The sequence below is a fragment of the Myiozetetes cayanensis genome, unplaced genomic scaffold (genome assembly GCF_022539395.1).
Source record: "Myiozetetes cayanensis isolate MyiCay16 unplaced genomic scaffold, myiCay2020 scf5-8, whole genome shotgun sequence".
Lineage (NCBI taxonomy): Eukaryota > Metazoa > Chordata > Aves > Passeriformes > Tyrannidae > Myiozetetes > Myiozetetes cayanensis.
The window spans coordinates 21055766-21075885 of NW_026087742.1; the positions used below are offsets into that span (position 1 = coordinate 21055766).

The 20120-nt window shown below is 40.1% G+C and overlaps 1 protein-coding gene across 1 annotated transcript in view; it reads right to left on the minus strand.

Moving 5' to 3' along the window:
- F5 (coagulation factor V) overlaps nucleotides 1-20120 on the minus strand; it is a 32867-nt gene continuing 12747 nt past the window's right edge. Inside the window, exons 10-25 of the mRNA XM_050331706.1 lie at nucleotides 19773-19984; nucleotides 18843-18993; nucleotides 17925-18137; nucleotides 14188-16117; nucleotides 12126-12291; nucleotides 10695-10931; nucleotides 9994-10204; nucleotides 8791-8970; nucleotides 7647-7763; nucleotides 7128-7199; nucleotides 6000-6094; nucleotides 4538-4693; nucleotides 3573-3717; nucleotides 3267-3415; nucleotides 2306-2488; nucleotides 1-1573 (exon numbers count right to left, since the gene is read on the minus strand). Of these exons, the coding sequence (XP_050187663.1) occupies nucleotides 1385-1573; nucleotides 2306-2488; nucleotides 3267-3415; nucleotides 3573-3717; nucleotides 4538-4693; nucleotides 6000-6094; nucleotides 7128-7199; nucleotides 7647-7763; nucleotides 8791-8970; nucleotides 9994-10204; nucleotides 10695-10931; nucleotides 12126-12291; nucleotides 14188-16117; nucleotides 17925-18137; nucleotides 18843-18993; nucleotides 19773-19984 (4406 nt within the window). The 3' untranslated portion in view covers nucleotides 1-1384. The remainder of the gene's footprint in view (nucleotides 1574-2305; nucleotides 2489-3266; nucleotides 3416-3572; nucleotides 3718-4537; nucleotides 4694-5999; nucleotides 6095-7127; nucleotides 7200-7646; nucleotides 7764-8790; nucleotides 8971-9993; nucleotides 10205-10694; nucleotides 10932-12125; nucleotides 12292-14187; nucleotides 16118-17924; nucleotides 18138-18842; nucleotides 18994-19772; nucleotides 19985-20120) is intronic.

Below are 20120 nucleotides of genomic sequence, written 5' to 3' on the forward strand. Positions count from 1 at the left end.
TGTTGATGCTTTCCATGCTACAATATTATCTTTATTTTCCAGTGGAAAATGACAAGTTTGTAACACAGTATAAAAAAAAAAGAAAAGAAAAAGAAAATATTTCTTTAGTTTGTACACTCTTTTCACTCACATTCTAAATCTTCTCTTTGAAATGTCTGGTCTATAAGACAGAGAATTGAAAAACTACTGAAATAACTTGGATAACACCATCCAGGGTTCAAAGACAAACTACTTTAAAAAATCCACCCTGCTGAGTGCTACCTGGTGTGATAAATGAAATGCTGCAATTAAACAATTTACAGGATAGAAGCCCAAAACACGACCGAAAGCTCAGCTAGAACTTTGGAAAAATGAGTTCATGGACTGCATCTACTTTCACCAGATGTAGTCATCCTGGGAAAAATCCATGTAAGCTCTATGCACATGAGTGAAAACACTGTTAAAGCGTAAGAGAAAGTGCAGATGTTTCTATTACCCAGTTTCATCCGATCCTCCTCTCCCCGCCCCCCCCCAGTGACAGGTTGCACTGTCACTGAACAGCTTCAGTTCTCAAAGCTTTCCTAATCAAGGGAGCTCCTCCTCCCCATGGTCTGTGCATCTGGGACTGAGTGTCAGGAGCTCTGGATTCTCACTTTGGTTCTGTCATTGCTGTTCCATGACCTGCAAGGTTAAATCCCTTCCCTTCTCATTTCTGAGATGGAAAGATTACTACTCATTCTCCCTCTCCTGGCCAGAGCACTGAAGAGGAATTATGTGAAACCCATAGCATTTCAGGTGCGCTGGGTACGCAAGAACCAAATGAATAACGTGAACCCACGTTCTTTGAGAAGGGGTTTGGAAATTACTCCACGCTGAGGCGTGTTCTACCTTTGTCACAGTGTAGACAACAGACATGTGGAGGTGAGACCACCCCTACAATCATTTCTTACCAAGGCATTGCTGGAATGCAGCACCACAGCTCCACATCAGCACTGGTTTTCCCTCTCAGCCCTATGTATGCAGAACATCCATCTGCTTTAGCTTTCTATTCCTCCTCTGTGCTGCAAAAGCATTACAAAATGGAGATAATCAGGGCTCAAGATTAAGGCCAAAGTCTCCATTCCTAGATCTAGAACTTAATATTAAGTAAAACGTAGGACAGAGTACTGGTCAGAATAAAGAAGTGATAATACAAATCAGAAGGGACCTTTATTTCTTCCCAGAGAAAAGAAGCTGTTTTCTAGTGTGTATTTGTAGAAATGAAACATTTACCAGAGAAATCTCTTTCAATTCCTGCTGGCAAAACATCAAGGTTCTTTGATGAAGCAACATCCAAACTACTAAGCATGACTGTTTTAAGGGTTTTTCAAAAAACATTTTGTTCTGTATGACGACTGAGGAAAGGTTAAGAGCTCCCAGAGTCTCCAGTCCTTTTCACAGCCAGACCCCCACCAAAATCACAGCCATAGAGTTCTACTCGGAGGGCAATGCCACGATACCATGTTCTTGGAACAATGCGGATAAACCTGGACAGGATGGGTGGGTTAAAGAAATGCTTGACGTGCCCGTTGCTGTTTTCATTACCCAAGAAAACCTGCAATCATACAAACACACAATTAGTTGAAAAACCCCTGTGTTTTCTTTTTAAAATGTTTCCAAGCTGTTACATTAGCCATCCAGGGTAGATGGACTGGTTCATTTCTGATTTTACAGACGACACATCCAGTCTCTTCCTAACATACTGGGTCAAAGGTAGTTCAGGCCAGCTATATCCGGGTTTCCATCCACAATGCAAAATTTGCCATTCTAATTTCTAATGGACCCCAAAAAACCAAACTTCCTTTATTTTACCTCTGCCAATAGCCCTTGTGAGTTAGGTTGGTGTAAGGTGACATGGGCAAAAACATAAAGTACAGTGTCTGCCCTGTGGGTACCTGAAGTTCCCCAGCTCTGTTACAGGAATACCGCTCACTAACATTAATTTAACTTACAAAATCAGGGCATAAATAGAAAAGAGGCCCCGGGAAACACATTATTCATTCAAATTAAATGTCCTTGTGCATTCAAATTAAATGTCCTCCTTTACAGTGTCAGCTCCTTTTAACATGTTGACTGCCTTCTCTACAGATATGGCATCCTTTCCTGCTACTATTGTTAATTACAATGACTAAAATCAGATGGATATTGTGACATTAAAATGCCAGAGAGCTGGGGTTACTACAGATAAAGTCCTGTGAGAATATCAGTTTGTCTGGGCATTGAGCCTTGACATTGTTCAGCATCTAAACCCAAGCAATGATACAACTGCCTGAGCTGAGAAAGATACCTTTGCCACTGAGCTTGAATCTTCTGTGTAGGATTTCCAGTCTGAGCCTTCGTTGCTGTATAGGATAACATAGGTTTTCACAAAGTTTTCAGTAGACATGGATGTGACCCCCTGGGTGGCAATAGCAGTTATCTTCTTAACAGTGAGGAGATCAATTTGCAGCCACTGTTGGTTGTTGTTCAACTGCAATTGATAAAAAAGTTTGTATATTAGCAAACATGTCTATGCCCGTATTTGCTTAAGTGAAAAATCTTGTTTAAAAATAGTTAAAACTGCATCAAAGTGCATCAAAACTGTATCAAAGAAGTGCAGAAGAGTAAAGCTGAGGCAAGTCACAAGCATTCTTGGTGAACCATACAACTGACTTCATCACTGCAGGTGGTATATTTGCAGTCTTAAGATTTCCACATTAATTTCCAATACATAACAAAAAACAACACAGATTTACCTCCAACATTAAAATACTATACATAATACTAATACCAAATGCTTATACAGAACAGCAGCTTCCAGCAAATTTCAAGGTGCTTTGTGAAGAAATGCAGCTCCATTTCGAAGGCACAGAAGCTCACATGCCTTGCTGAAGGTCATCCAACCCCAGATCCACTAAACTGTATTGCTTATAAGACAACCTCAGGAAGGGGATTTTAAACCCTTTGAAAAAAATATTCAAGTTGCACTCATCTCCTGATATTAAATAGGCTATTCCTGCAGGGAAATGCTGAAGCCTGTGGCCCAGAGCAAACCATCCATCTCTCAAAATATTATTTCAGTGTTGCTGATGGAAGTTCTACAAGTTTTCTACTGGAAGAGGTGACTGGGCTTCTTCCCCAAGGATGGCTGTGAAGTAGCTCTGTCACTCTTGGCACTGGACACAGCAAGCAGTAGGTGCAATGGTCACACAGCAGCACAAATTTATCAACTACCTGTCCTGTTGCCATCCCTGCTTTTCACTTGTTACCTTGGCTCGCCAGGCATTCATCTTTCCTTTCTGATTGAGACGAGCAAGTGAAGGGTCCCATGTGTTAAACCAGGATGTCTTAGCAGATGAGGCTGTTATCTGGGAATTCTTGATCTCTCCATTTTCCATTCCAAGTGGCAAAGAGCAACCTGTTGAGAGAAGCACCATGTTATCCCCAGAACATCCAAGTAACCACAACCTAAGCAACAATGTTGGAACAGAGAGTACCCACAGTTTTAGCTTCATTTAAACTATTAGGTAAAATATTTGTCAGAATGGAAGCACCAGTACGTGACTCATTCTTACCATCTACTTCACAGCCCAGAAGCTCCATGCGAAGAGTAGGCCTGTTGTAGACCTCAGTGGGGTAGAGTCTGATGTACCTGGCAATAATAGGGGGATCAATGATGTTCTCTTTTACCTCATAGGCATTGGAATTACCTTCAAAAATCTGTTAAAAAAAAAAATCCACATATAGTTAATTTAATCCAAACACAAGCCTGGATGCTGAAAGCCTGCTCTGTTATAAATACAGTTTCTTTTATGCCAGTAGCCCCATCCACAGTGATGGACCACTCTGTGCTGCAGGGCAACTTGAAATATCTCATGATCCCATCTTAGCATATTTGGAAGCATCTAAAGGCCTCAGTTCAAATAAACAACTCATTTCTACATAAGTCTGTAAGAAGACACAAGCAAAGAGACAAAAGGAGAAGTAAAAGGCAAGAGGTTTTCAGTTTGGGAGTTGTACCACAGAAACCTTAGGGTAAACTGAAGGGAGCTGGTAACAGGTATGGCTGGAGCAGCTGTGCATAAGATGAACCTCATGGTACAACCATGCTTGGCCTTCTGCAGGCAATTCAGACAGCTCAGCATTCAACTGCTGGGACAGCAGAAAGGGAGGGACAAGAACAAGGATCTAATCCCAAATGAGGTAGGGCCTGATTTTTAGTTAATCTTCCAGCCTTAAAAAACCTGACACAGGCTTAGGAAATAAAAAGAGGGAAAGATGCTTGTGAGAAAGCCAGACTCTATACAGTCAAGGTGTCAGGGCCAATCCAAACCCCAGTCTAGGTGGTTCTTCACCTTACAATTTGTGTTCTGGTCTGAATTTTATTAGTTTGGTAAATGCCCTTTGGGGCCCCAAGCTGCATTAGTAAGTCTCTGAAGGCCATAATTTTTTCCACTCTTGACATAAAACAAAACTGTCATCTCACTGCATCATCCAGTGATGCCACAAGGTTGTTGCAGCCCCTATGGCACAGACAGACCTTTTGTACTGGCGAGCTGTCTCCTTTGAAGGTGTTCCACGTCCGTTTGTCTTTGCTGTAAACCAGAAAAAACTTCTGGATGTACAGGGACTTCAAAAACTGCTTGGCTCCCTGCGTCTGTATCCCAGTTAACAACACTTGTCTTTGAAAGTCCACCTAGGAACAGCAAACAGCATTTACAAAGTCAATAATGCACAGCAAAATCCATATCATTCTTTGACATCTGCACAATAGCTTTGAGCCCTGCCTTTTAACACCCACGACACTAACATTCTCAAAAAGAGCAACAACCAGATGCCAGAGTACAAGTTAATGCTGTCTCACTCTCATTTCATTTTTGTGTATTTATTTGTGTGTGCATTTAATTTCAGAGGTCATTTTACAGGGTTCAGCACAGCACCACAAAGGCACCTCAAAATTATCTGCGTGTCTGTGGTAAGCAGAACTCCACTAACCCCATTTTACAGATAGGCAAAAAGAGCACAGAGAAATTAGAGGTTTACACTTTCATAAGCCACCTCTAGTTTTTGGATATGCAGGCTGCAAAAAGGCATACAACATTCTGAAGTGCTGAAAAGCCACCATTCCAGCTGATATTATATCCAAGCACTTAGCACATAAAAACAAATCAGCAAGTTGTTCCTATCAGCAGTGAAACTCATTCTTTGGGACATCTCCACATGTCCGCATGGTTCACTGCCGTAACCTCAGCTCCTCACTACCACAGCCCTCTATCCAATTCCTTCTCCTCCCAATGTTATTTCCAGTTCTACATCAGATCTTCCAACCTTCTCCCCCTACTTAACTCACGTTAATTAAGTTGCATGACAAACACAACAGCCACCTGCTGAACTTTCACTGCAACACTAGCTTGAGTCTTCCTTTTCTGCCAACTGCCAATTTTAATAAGATTTGTAAGAAATCAACTATTCTCCCTAAATTTAGGTGCAAATTGGCTATCTGGTGCAAAATTCACTGGAATGGAAATAAAACATAGAAGTGAGGTGATTGAATGATACAGTGCTTGAATTCATAATTATAAGCCTAATTTCCCTGTGAAGCCAAGGACATAGAAGCACACAAACCAACCAAAAAACTATTTGAGACAATGCTTGAGAATATTACACTTTAAATGATCACTCAACAAACACATACATATAAATATGTACCATTAGGTAGACAGAGGGGGGAAAAAAAAAGGAGTAGAAAGAATGACTCTGTTTGCCTATAAAATGGTTACAATATAAATTATGAGGGTAACTGTCCAGTCAATGGGCCTCAACAGCAGTAGAGACTGGGTTACTCCAGAGACATGGACAGTTATTACATCACCATAGCACCACTTGCTATACTTTCTCAGTTTTCCCCAACACTAACAACAAGAGCAGCATGAACTTCTAAAATAAACTCTTGGAAAATCATAGCTCAATGATGGTCAAGCACATGTTGTACCAAACCATACCTGGATCCAAGAGAGTTGTTCTTCCTTCATTACAGTACTCCAAGCATTGTATGTTCCAGAATTGTCTAATCGGGCTAACTTAGGTTCCCAATAGTCTAGAAAGAAAATATGAATAAAGCAAGAAACTTAAGAGAGGCACTGAAAAAAAAGAAGGCTGTACCTAGCTACTGATCTTGAGTGCTTCCTTTTTAAGCCCCAATCTGTCTTGGGGAAAAAAAACTCAACCCACCATCGAGAGATTCAAATCATAATCTAGGATAATTTGGACATGGTCAGCCACTGAAAGTCAGCTGTTGCCATCAAAGCATTATAGCTGGCAGAATGACTTTTAAAGTAACAGCTTTTTATGCAATATCCTGTCTGCTGATTTGGAACCAGGGTCTACAGTTTGCTAAACAAGTTTTGGCTGCCAGCAGGATCAGACACAAAATGTGCTCCACATTCATGGAAGACAGCACCCCTCTGCATAACAAGGTTTCCATGTTAACAACTGGTATAGAATATATAGACAAAACAGCTTTCAGGCCTTCATAATACTTTGTCAGGAAACAAAGAAAGAAAACCAAACCCACAGAAAATTAACTTTTACAAAGTAAATAGTTTATTTGTTATTTCAAGGGAAAGGATGTGTGTTCCTGCATGTGTGTGTAACCTGTACATCCTGATTTGACGCTGTCTGTGTAAAATTCTAACAACTTCTCTACCAAATGATCCCACTTTTATACCATGGATAAACTTGATGAATTAAAGACTCTGTTGATTGCTCTGGATGCCAGGGTTCCCAAATCTTTCAGAACAGATATACTTGTCCTTTCACATCTCATCCCACATGCAAATCTCAAGAGCTTTTTGAATGCTTGGTGTTCATTTTCAAGCAGGGAACCCACAGGACTCTCAAGCTTGTGATACCGGCAGCAGACCTGTGACACTGTTAAAACACGATGATGATGGCTACCTAATACAGCTCACAGCCTCTGCCTGCAGCACTGGAGAGATTTTTATCCTGATAGCTGATTCACTGCTGAACTGATCTTGTAAGAAATACCATGAGATGCTGAAAGAATATGGAACTACACTTTTCTGGGGATATTTAGGAGCATGCAAGGACCTTTTCAAGTATTAACTCACCTATATGATCTGAAGCCTCGATTTGTGAATCGAGTATGACTCCACTTGCCAGACCCATTGGAATCCTGCACTCTAAAGAGAGCACAATAAGTTTGTTGTTAAAGAAAATAAATGATATTCCAGTATATATTCTGGTGAAATCAAAGATAACATCACTCAGAACAATTCTTAGTAATACTATGACACCACTCCCTTCCCACAGAAGTCCAAGTTAAGGTCTGCAATTTCTCTCAACAGATTAATCCACTGGTCACTGTGGGGAAACCTCGAATTCAAAGCCAGTACACTAAAGGAATAAAGGTAGTGTGCTAAATAATTCAAAGCTCGTATTGCTAGGGGCTAAAAATTTTTCCTTTGAGAAGACATTTACAGTAACCACTCCATCCCCCCTCTGAATGCACATATAATCTCCTATGTTTTTTGGCAAAACAATCTCCCAAATTTATTTCCAGTGATCCTGAAACAGTAAAGAAGACTTCATATCGACTCCTCCAGCCAAAAACCACCTTAGTTCAGTACCTTTCTCTATAACCAAATAGGATGCCTGCATTCCTGCTTGCTGATATTCCCCCACTTCAGTGTCTAAAAGCCACCAGCCAGGCCTCTGTGGCTTCATTTCAATTGTTCTAAATGAACCTTGGAAAAAAAAGGAAGAGAAATGTATCAGAAACATTATATTGCAAGGTTGATGTAAGTGAGACTGAATGTTAAACCAAAGACCATCCTATGATTTAATTTAGAAAATTTAAATACACACTGCAAAAACTACCACCATCTCAATGATTTCTTTTTCTTAGCGAGGAAGTTCTAGCTGGGGACAGAGATTAGAATTAAATAGTCAGATCAAAACCCAACCTTTGCTGCTGGTGCAAAGTACAAAACCTTTTATGCCTGTATGTAACAACAGATATCTGCACGCTAACTACAGTGCTGAGCTGTGTAAAGAACAGTGCTATCAAGTTTATTACATAATGCAGAGATGTTGATTCTGTGGTGCTGGTTATAATTCTCATTCCTGCTGCCCCAGTGGGTTGTTCAAGTGACGTAAAGGATAGATGAAAAGCAGCCAAAAGTAGATGTGGGAGAATCAGAACTACGGGCCCTCTCCTCACTTCTGCATGACACAGGAGTGCCAAGGACTGAGCAGGAAGCAGATACTGTTTTGGCTGCTTGCTGCAACTTTTAGGAAGCACAATATATGCCTTCATTGCTTGTCCTACATTCCTAGTGACTGCAGACATGACAATTCACGTTCCCATTTAAACCAAATATGTAGATTTCATAAGGAAAAGCACCTCCTTAAAAAGAATGAAATAAATTGTGAATAAACTACCAAATGTTCACTAAATCGAACTCCTATTACTCCAATCCCAGTATTTTTATTTCCTTGTTGTCTTCTTTCTTTTTTTTAAGACCTCTCGTAGCTGGCAATGCAGGCTTCATAAGTGCTGTTATTGCAGACTTGCACTGCTGACAGCGATGGGGCAAAGGAATACATCCTGTAACCTAATGAATACTTTCAGCCTATTTCCTTTCCCTCTGTTCTGTATCACACACCTTGATATTACAAAAAAGCTCTCCCTGTAAGGAGACCTTGACATTGGTACAATGAGGAGAGACTGCCCTGGTCACTCCTCAGAACTTGCTCTGCTCTGATACTTACCTGGAAGGAGTGTGTATGTACCAAGCTGATGCTCTGGCTCCCCCTGTTCTGTGAAGGTCTGACCATGAAAATGAACAACATGAATGTCTTTTGGCCCACCCATGTTCAGCAAATGCCATCGGACTGGTTCACCTTCATACATCCTCAAGCCTTGCAAACTGTAGGTAATCCCATTAATGGCTGGGAAAAAAAAATTGTTAGTAAGGAAAACTGCTCACAAAACAGGTCTCAAAGTGCTAGAATAGAATTATTAAAATTAGTAAAATATTTAATGAAGAAATGCATTTGGGAAGAACAACATCTTTTTCCCAATTCAAAGCACAACACACTTTACAGTCTATATATATAAATTCAGAAAATCCAGTAAGCTCACCAGAGGATTTGAGCACAGTTTGCTAGCAACACATGCCAACCAGGAGAACAAAGAGAATTAAATGTCAAATGTAAATGGGAATATCAGGCCCAAAACAAAGGACAATTTTCCAAAACATGTTCTCCAACTTCTACAGGCATACAGATACAACTGACACCTTTGATTAATAACTGATTTTACAGACCACATTTTCAAAAGGTAAATTCCACTTCTCAACACGTCCTTTTCAAACATGATTGCTGACAGCACGCAAGCATCAGCTTTTCAAAGACAGAAACAGAGTTTCACTACTGACCATTATCTCACAGAGGAAAAAGTATGACCTTTGGACATTCAACCACTCACTTAACTCTACAGCACTAAAATCTCTGTAGCCACAGAGAGGTATATTAAGGGCTGTTCTACCGCTGCTTCAAGTTCCTCAATAGAACTAGCCAATTTGTCAAATTATTACAATACTTTTAAATTTCTTGCAAAATGTTGCCAGGGTATTAGCTTCTGAAAAAAGGAGGCTTTTTTGATTATTTTTTCTTTTTTTATTTTAATATGGGAGGGGTAGATGTATGTGAGTGCAAGAGAGAAGTTTCCTATTGAAAGTTTCAGTCTAATATGTTCTTTCTTCATTTTAATACAAAATTTTCAGTCCTTGCTAACCTTTACATTGCTAACCCTGACGATTATGGGTAAAATGGATAATGACGAAAAACCATTCACATAATTAATGTGTAGGATTTACGCATGTTGAAGAGGATTGAGAGCTGAGATACCTTCCTCAAACATCTTTCTCTCTACCCCAATAAACTGAATAACAGGCAAAATTAAATAAGTACCATAGAATTTGTGGCATTGCTGCATTCCTTGCGTCTTCTCACTACAGGGCCCTCTAGATTGTTTGTCGAAGTACCAGCTTTTCTCTTCATCAAAGACCATAAAAAGCAAGAAAAAGTCTCGGGTAGATGTCCTGCTGCTGTTTGATTTGCTGAAGGTTCCTTTTTGACAGATTAGTATTGGCCCAATCAAACCAGAGTGAATATCTTTCTCCTAGAAGGTAATACACCCGCATTAGATGTAGAAGTGGATTTCCCAAAAGATGTAAAAAATCCCATAGCATTCTGCAGGATTGCATCAGACCCTAAAAATCTAAAGCAGGCTCCAGAATTGCTGTTGCCTTGTATTTTTACTGTGCCCTGCTCAGTCTCCAGAGTTCCCCAATGTGCCTTCTTCAACAGTTTATGTACTGTTTTAGCTGAGTGTAGGAGATTAAACGTCAGATGGGAACACTGAGCCCAAAAGAAAGGACAGCTATACAAAAATGTGTTCTGCAGCTTGCATTTCTACAGCCATACAGTGACATCATCTGGAGATACTCAAAACTCAACTGGACACAATCTTGGACAACTTACTGTAACCCACCCTGCTTGAGTTGTGGGAGTGGACTAGATGATCTCTTGTGATCCCTTCCAACATAAATGCTTCTGTTATTCTGTGATCAACCCCAGCAACACTACCACTTCCATTTTGATTTCCCTACCAGATTTAAATCCGAGTAGTAGATCCATGACCGGCAAGCTGCTCCTGACTTCATAGGTCCAGATCGCCTGTTTGCATACCATACATATATGTAGCTGTTATTTGGCTGGATTTCATCATCTTCCTTAAACCAAGCAGTAGATTCATCATCATAAACGCTTCCCTCGGAGGACTTTTCATAGAGGAGTCCATGAGCATGGAGAGAATATGGTCTGGATGCCAGATTCTTAAAATGAACCTTAAAAAAACCACAAACAAACATACAATTCAGCAAATTCAGGCCTGAACCAAAGTCCCCACAAAATACATTCCCATGGCCTCACATCGGGGTCAAGATCTGTAAAATGATTACAGGCTATGTTGTACATGGAAAAGCTGGCAGGGATAGCTTCTGACACTTCCATGCTGAGTCTCATCTCAATGTAGGTAGATAATGAAAAATCAGAAAGCGCCAAATCTAGCTCCCTGTCTTCCACTGAGTCTGGGCTCCTGGGAATTTTACTGCTGCCCCTCATACCTGGAAAACTGTTTAGTTACTGCAAGCAGGGAGGCGGTGAGTTCCTACCTCTCATGCTTTGCTGCAGTTGTACTAAAGAAAGGCACAAAACAGTAACTCTAGGCTCTGTATGTATCATTCTCACTGAAATCAGTGCCCCACACTTGTCCCAGAGAAGCACCGGGGTGGGCAGATTGCATATTTACTTCTCCTTAGAGAATGACACTCGCAAGCTATAAAAGCCTTTTTCTTCACTTACTCATGTTTTAAATGTAGCTCAGTGGGCTCCTCTTGCACACTACTCCTACTGAAAGAGGCAGAAAGCAGTGAGATCTACTCTCCCTACCTAAGTCCATCCCTGTGTGTTGGAAGACTGGATGAAGAAGCAGAGAAGGGACTTTTAATAGCAATGCACTTCCTAACCCAAGTGTATCACTGTATCACCAGGGAGAGAGTTCCTCTCATCCTTGTTGATTGAACTATCCAACCCATTTACAGCAAAGCCTTTCAGACGAAATTATATATTTTTTCAAAAAGTATATATTAATCTTGAACGCAAATTTACTAAGTTCTTTAAAAAAACTAAGAAGCTCCCTTTACATATAAAAAGTAGTATTTTCAGTGCAATCTGAGTATAGAAAACTCATTTTTCATTAACATTACACCTAAATCTCATTTTACATTTGACTGATTAGCCAGTATTTAATGCTGGGAAACATTAGAAAGAAAACCAGAATTTAATTTACTGTGGACAGAAGAGAAAAAGGATGTATTTCAAAGAAACACATCAGAGTGCTTGCATGTCCACAGTGCAATTTCTAGCTTTGAAAACTGTTTTCCCATCATCATCTTTTAAAAATCTGTGTTTTTTTTAGATCTGTTCTAACTCTCTTATAAGAATCGTATCTTGCACACACATTGAAAACATGGACTTACTAGGATAACATCGTCCACTTCAGCTCGGATAACTGGCCCCAGGATGCCAAGGTGTTCTGTGTATTCATCTTCCTCCTGAAGAGTCGTAAAGGTACTGTCTGTATAGCTTTGGAAAATCACCTTATATCTGCTGCCATCTTTACAGGTTTTGTCACTCATCATTGGACTGAAAAGAAATCCCCAATTAAAAATCCACACGGTGAAACTGAAATAATAGCTTTGATGAAACCTGAGAACTAATACGTAGGAACATTTTAGAATATAAAGAATAAGCACTCAAATGGCCTCAAGTTGTGCCAGGGGAGGTTTAGATTGGGTATTAGGAAAAATTTCTTTACCAAAAGTTAAAATTGTTGAGCCCTGGAACAGGCTGCCCAGGAAAGTGGTTGAGTCACTGTCCCTGGAGGTATTTAAAACACGTGCAGATGTGGCGCTTATGGACATGGTTTAGTGGTGGACTTGGACTTGGCAGTGCTAGGTTAAAGGTTGGAGTCTATTATGATCTTAGAGTTTTCTTTCCAACCTAAATGGCTCTATGATTCTATGAAATAGGTGTCAGATGATTCTGCAAATCATGACTTGCAACTTATAAGCAATTCTAGCTCTACAGTTGCATGAGATCCTTCAACAATTTGGTCAGCTACCACTGAAAGACTACAACTGGTCTCTGAAAATCCACCTGAGCTCTATTTTCCTCTTATAACCAAGAGCCTTAATGTGAATGAGAGCTTAGCTCAGTGCAGTGAGCGTACCACCTATACCCTACTGTCTCATAGATGCACCTTTTCTTCAACATACTGAGACAATATGTGCCATGGGCTCTGCTAAATTCACTGGAACTATGCACCTCACACTCACTGTGAACCTCACTGGAGAGATCTATACAGAGTTCTAAACATAATATTTTCCTTATTTTACAAGTGCCCAAAGAAACTGCCTGTCATATTTTTGCAAGTGCCATTTATACAGACTGAGATGAAGCAGAAAAGTGGAGGGAAAACATTAGTCAAATAAAATGGAAATTCAATTTGAAAAATAATATATGTTTGGAGATTAATGTTGCATAATGAAAATTTTCTTCCTCCTGTTTTATCTGCTTTTGATAAAAATCCAAAGTTTTGGCAGTCTTGGTCTTATTCATTTCAAGGGCTACAAAGTTTAGGGTTTTGTTGAAAAGTGGTAAGGAATTCTATGCTTTGTAGGGTGAGCACTGATCCTAGCTTGTAATAATTAAGACAGTAAATTTTTAGTACAGTGTTTTTCTTAAGTATTTTTCACATATATTCTTTGCTGTGGCATAGTAGTCAGTCTTCCCTCTCAAAATATAAGACCCCTCAACAATAGGGTTTGTGACCCAGTCACCTTCTGATTTCTCTAAACAGCAGGAACAACAATGGAAGAATTCACTCAGCTTTGTTTTTATTTTACACCTGGGTGGTTAAATTATTTTGCAGTTTTCATATACTTTTCAATACTGCAGCCTTGAGAATTTGGAAAGTGCTTTATCCCATTTTACAACAGAGAACTGAGACACCAGAACCTTTTTTTGCTAGTGCTAGAAACTGTGATTCATCCTGCCTGTAAGCTCATCCTGTCTATATCACATCAGTTAGTTTGTTAAATTCCTGGAAAGACTTTGCTCAAGGAGGTCTCTGTCCTATCTCTAGTTCAGGTACCAAGAATTTGAGTTGGAACTAAAACAGGTCATTCAAGTATAACAAAACTAACTGCAAGTTTCCCTCTTACAGTGAATTTTTTAACTTCTGTATTAAAGAGTGGTTCTAATGAGTCTACAAAAGGGGGTTAAGAAAACAAAAAACCAAACCAACCAACCAAACAATAGAAGAAGAGTTCTTAGCTATGTTGGTCTTGATTATAATAATCTCTATCACATTTCTAGGAGGCCCAAGCCTCTCATGGAAAACTCTTAGGGTACTGCCACTGAAATGCTGGAAATCACATGGCACATTACAGATGCTTTTATCAGCCTGTGAATCAATCAGCATTCTGCTAGTGTGTGTCAGGATGGTGTGCAAAATGAAAAGAAGAGATTTAGCCAAACCTTATTTTATATCCTGCGTAGTTCCAGCAGACCTCTTCAGCTGCAATATAGTATCTCCTCTCATTCCCTCTGCTGCGCAGGTAATGTTCAGCAATGTTCTCTGGGTTACGCTGCTCGTTGATATTCACCTTGGGGTCTGTCAAGTACGGGTCATCCACATTCACGTAATGGTACTCGTATTCAACACCCGATGTTTCCTCCCTGTCAAATTCTCCCGGGAGAATCTCGTAGTCTCCATTTTCTTTGGGAAGCCCAATTGTGATGGACGGCCTAAGCTGCCGCGGGGTGAGTGTGTAATTCTGCAGCTCTCTGTGCCTGCCTCTACTCAGATCCATTGCACGGTCGGCCTCACTGGGTGCCCCTGTGCTGTTAGTGCAGCAGGGCAGTGCCGTGTGGTTGGTCTCAGCTGGAACCATCACACGGCCAAACCCTGCCAAAGAATTGGTGATTGTTCGGGAGTTTTTACTCCTTGGGCCCAGAGAGTGGGTCATTTCTGGATCTTCCTTCTTTTTCCTTCGGATCTTGATGAAGGTTCCAGATGTATTTAAAGTATCATTCTTCTTTCCCTCCTTTCCTTTCTGAGTTGGGTGCATGTGGGTCCCTTTCTGGTTTTCCCCCACTAAATGTGAGAACCCTTGATACTTCTTCATATCCTCCTTATTTATGAATGCTGTACCATTTCTGCCATGATGACTTAACTTACTGCCAACAGATTTATCTAAATTTGCCTCTACTCCCAGATTCTTCTTTGCAGACACCAAATTCCATTCCTCACTAGTCGTTTTAGATGAATATTTCCCTGCTCTGGGCAATGACGCTTCTAGTAAGTTCTTAACTACTGCAGGACTGGAATTAGGGTTTGTATCACCTAAAGTATGATCTAAAGATATAGCATCTGCTAATTGATCTTTGGATATCCTGGGTTCATAAAGTCTGGATGAATTAGACCCATCTCCTGCTATGAGGTCCAAAGCAAGTGTCAAGTTAATTGCATGCACGGCATTTTCCATCTTGTTTTCCTCCTCTTCCAGTTCATCATCATAATCATTCAGAAGCTGGGCAGTTCCCACCACAGCTATATCGGATGTGTTCTCTGGGTGAGGCACAGAAGGAGGTGCACTAGTATTTTCAGAAAATGAGACGTTTTTATTTCGTACATGGTTTAGAAGGGCATTCATCTTTTGGACAGAGTAAAACTTCATGGCCAATGAGCTTCGCCTTTTCCTGGTAATGTTATAATTTCCTGTGGTTTCCACTTGATGTTCTTCTGAAAATATTTTACTGTCTTTTCCACCAGCTGGTAGTTCTTCTGCAACATTCATTGGGCCTTCCCCATTGCTCAGCAAGTGTTCACCTGCAGACGTGTTACCATGAGCTATTTCATAAATGCTTTGGCTTCTATTCTCAGATACCAAGTCAGCCTTTCCATCACTTGTGGTAGCTAAAAATAAAGCCTCTTCTGCTGTGATTGATGTGTGATTTGACTGGAATGTTTCGGTCTTGATTAGCGGAAGAGGAGTGATATGAGTTTCTAAGAATTTAGAGTTGTTTGTTGATTCACTACTATTTATAGCTGTCAGACCAGAGCCAGTTGCCACCTCAGAACTCATGGCATCAGTGCCGTCATACTGATCCCAGGCTAGTGCTGTAAGGTTTTCTTTTTCTTCATCGTCTGCTGCCTTCCTTGAGCTTCTGATGGAGTAAAGAGAAGCCAGAAATGCCTGATAATCTGAGTCCTCTGGATCTTCCTCTTCTTCTTGCACATCTTCCTCAACAGAGGTAGAAACAGCCTTTTTTTCAGTCTTGATGTAAGTGAAATCCACAACATCAAACGTGTAATCTTCCTCATATTCACATCTGGCATCTCTGAACCTCAGCCGCATGCCGTAAGTCATCTCTGGGGTACCCCAGGATGCTAAAAGCCAAGTACCTGCAATGGAAATAAAAGTGCTATGAGAGTTGGACATTGTCTATCATGTCAAGTGGCCAAGGCGAGTTGTCGTGTTTGTTTCTACAGCACCTACTATAGCAGAATGTTAATCTTCATTTGGGATTTTCATGAGCTCTCATTGCAATGAAAAATAATTAATAAATGTAAATAAATAAGAGCACATATAAATAAATACATACATCTAAGAGATGGAACTCTTCTCCACAGATTAAGCTGTACACAGGACCTGAGTCCAAACATAACCCATGAAAGAGATGGGTATGAAAAGAAAGAAATAAAATAAAGGATCCTATGTTTAGATCAACATCTGAGATTGGGACCTCTTGAGATAAAGTTTCAATTTTATCCTGTCCTTAGTGTTGTATGCACTGCCACACAGATAGAACATTCTGAGCAGAACAAATACATTCTGAGGCAATGCTGTCAAGCATCTGACACAGTGTTTTAAAAGCTTTTGAATGCATAAAGGATAATCTTTAATAAGTATAATAAAAATAAAGTAATTTGAATTTCCAATCTGACACAAAACATTAGGCTGCCAAGCTGAGGTATCTTAGATTAATTTAAAGATTTTATAATTCCTCCAAAACCTAGTCAGAAGTTAAGTTCTCCTTTGAAACTAGGATCTGCAGAGAAGAAAATATAATCTGTTTCCCTAAACAACATCAAATCAAGTTCTTTGCTTGATACCATTTGCTTTTGGAATTAGTGGAAATGACAGGATAGACAGAAATAAGAGACCTTGAGTAAAACAGTCTTTTTTATTCAAGAGATCACATAAAATTCTTCCTCTATTTATCAGAGTTTAAAGTGACTTGCATAATTTTCCTGTTTTCTAACAACAGCAAATTTATCAAAGAAAACATGTCCTAGATGGAAAGAATAGATCACACAACAAAATCAAGCAAAGTACAACTTTATTACTGGGGAGGTTTCCACGAAGTCTAATGGAGTTTTAATGATTCCTGAGTCTGAAACAATAAAAATCACTTAACATACCATACATTTTTAAGTTATAAGGTCTTGACGCTGTGCGATTGCTAAAAACAGGCTTAGAGAACATAGAGAATTTATTATTTAAATAGCTAAAATACACTAAAAAAATGGTATTTTAAATGGGATAAGGATACTTAAACCTTGTGGGATTTTAGATGATCACTAAAATCTCACAAACTTCAATGATGAAGAATCTCTGTCCTTTTGGAGGTAATTCCTGAAGTGTGTACTACATGGATTCCAGCATCCCCTTTTCAAGATATGCTATTTAGACATTGAGATGTATTTGACAGACCAGTGATCCAGTTCAGCCAGGCAGACTTTACTGCTGTTAAATGATCACAAGCCTAAGGTGAGGTGTAGCTATTTTGTCCAGTAATGACTATCATAATTTGGCAGTTCAGGCCCATTTTAGCCTGTTCAGGATGGACAAGTATGTGGCAAAATTAGGAATCATACAGTGCAGTTGATATTGGATTGCTTCGAAGAATTCTTAGGATTGCCTTAAAACGATCATTACTAAGTCCAATACTAATTGTGAAATGGAAAAAAACCAAACTACAAGATGACCAACAAAAAGAACCTCAGTACAGCATACAATTATGGTGTGTGCTAAGTCTGTGTAGCCAACAAAACTCCCTATACAGCAGTTGCACTGGAGAGTGATTCAACGTTTTTCAGCACTGTGTTCATCTGAAAAGTTTTCTTTCCTAGTTAGGTAAGTCCTCATAGTTTGGAGACTAAATAATATCTTAGAAGAGCTGTCAAACACCATAGTTCTACCACTTACCACCATTGTCCATTTCCACTGTGACTGATTCCCCACTCATCGGGAAAAGGTTCAATGTATCTTCATATTTCCCTCGATACAGAAAAGAGTGTCCAGAAAGGCGAACAGAGACAATCTCATCATGAGTGCCAACACTGGAAAAGTGCCACTGAACCACAGAATCTTGGCAAAATCCAAGGATTTCACTGCTGTCAGACACATAGCCATTTATTGCTAAAAAGAAAGCAAAGTAAAAGTGGTCTCAATGTTTTCAGAGCAAGACTTTTAAAACCTCCCATTCTTTGATGTCAGTCCACCAAACTGGACTCATTGGAAAGAAACTGGCACAGGGATGAAATCACAGTAGCCTTGATGGAGATTCCATCTCTGGAAATAGTAACTCTAAGGCAAGAGGGTGTTGCACTGAAGTTTAATTAACCCTTGCCTTTGCTTCAGGGTCCAGAGCAAGCCAGGTCCCTAGTGGCAAGGTGGGAGTCAGCCTCTTCTCACAGACAACTAGTGATAGGGCAAGGGCAAATGGTCTCAAGTTGCACCAGGGGAGGTTCAGGTTGGATATTCAGAAAAATTTCTTCACTGAAAGAGTGGTTAACCATTGGAACAGGCTCCCCAGGGAAGTGGTAGAATCACCATCCCTGGAAGTGTTCAAAAAACAAGTGGATGTTGCAGTCTCTAGTATGGTTTAGTGGGCATGGGAGTATTAGGTCAAAGGTTGGACTTGACTTGATTATCTGGGAGATCTTTTTCAACCTTAATAATTCTACAATATTGCATATTTCTGTACAGTGCCACCTGGCTTGGTTAGAAGTTCCCTGACCCTCTAGAGAATTCCCTGATTACACATACTTCTAAAAACAAGCAATCACTGAATGCTCAGATTCACATAAGCTTTCATATTATTCATCTTGATATCCCACTCACTGTGCATGACGTTTGAGTTATAGAACTTGGGATCATCCCTTTTAACACTGGCTGGGTCACTGCAGTACTCCTTGATGTTATCCTCTAGGTACCAGCTCTTATTTTCATCGAACACAGCAAACATTGCCTGCTGCTCCCCGTCTGCCTTTTTCTGAAAGACAATCAACACAGCAGTTACATTTTATGAGCAGACACATGTATCAAGGACTCAACACTACAATCTTCCTTACTTACTATGGGAGCAATGTAAGTTTCACCAGAGTTGTGGTAAGCGTGACCCAAGGGCTGAGGGAAAGGGAGCAGGGGGTCCAAATTTCAATGCTACTACTGCAACCAACCTGTGGTGGAGCACTGAGCGAGCCACTTGCACTGCTGATACACAGATGGTTTACAGCTGGTTTCTCCGTAAGAGGACCAGACTTCTGACTTGACCTGAACATACGCTTTTGACATTTTTTTTTCTCACAAGTGGTGCTGAAGTCTTTGCCAAGCCAGATTTTGATGAATGGCAAAGAGAACCACTCTCTCCAAACTCTCCCATGCTGTTTAGGTTGTTATGGATTAACTGATGCCTGAGATTGTCAGATGCTGTTGAATTATTATCTGTTACAGAAGGGGACTAGGTCTAATCTGAATGTCTTTAGAGGATGAAATTATAATAACAGCAGAAAAATTTATTATCAAGTCTAGAGAGAGACTTCCAGACAGGCTGACCTTTTGCTGATATGCTGCTCTTGCTAAGAAAAATATAATTGCTCTACTGCTGTGGACAGTTAGAGGACTGTTTCTTTGAGTGATTTCTTCAGGAACCTATTGGTTTAATTGTTCTCTACAGAGCAGATCTCTAAGGGAAGTAAAACCAAATTCACTGTAGATCAAATACCATTATGTGAGCCAAATCTGTCTCTCAGAGGTTGCCAAACATGTTACCTGCAAACCCTTCTGCGTCAGTGCTTCACTTTTGCAAATCAGCAGTGGGCCGATCAGCCCTGAGGCTATATCTCTCTCAATATTTACAGCACTATGATACAGCCTTGTAATACACTGATCATCCTGTGCAGTGGGTTGGTCTGTTTTAGAGATTTTCCATTCGTAAGTGTATGTCTTCCCTGGTTCAACTCCTCTACTCTGGGTGCCATTGCCTAAGAAAAACAAAGAAGGAGAACAGTAATGACACAAACTGAGAGCCAGATCTTAATATCAAGATTCATCTTTCTTGGTGCAGTTACGCCATTTCAAGCTGCCTTGAGATAACTGAATGAATTTTGTCTCTGTCTA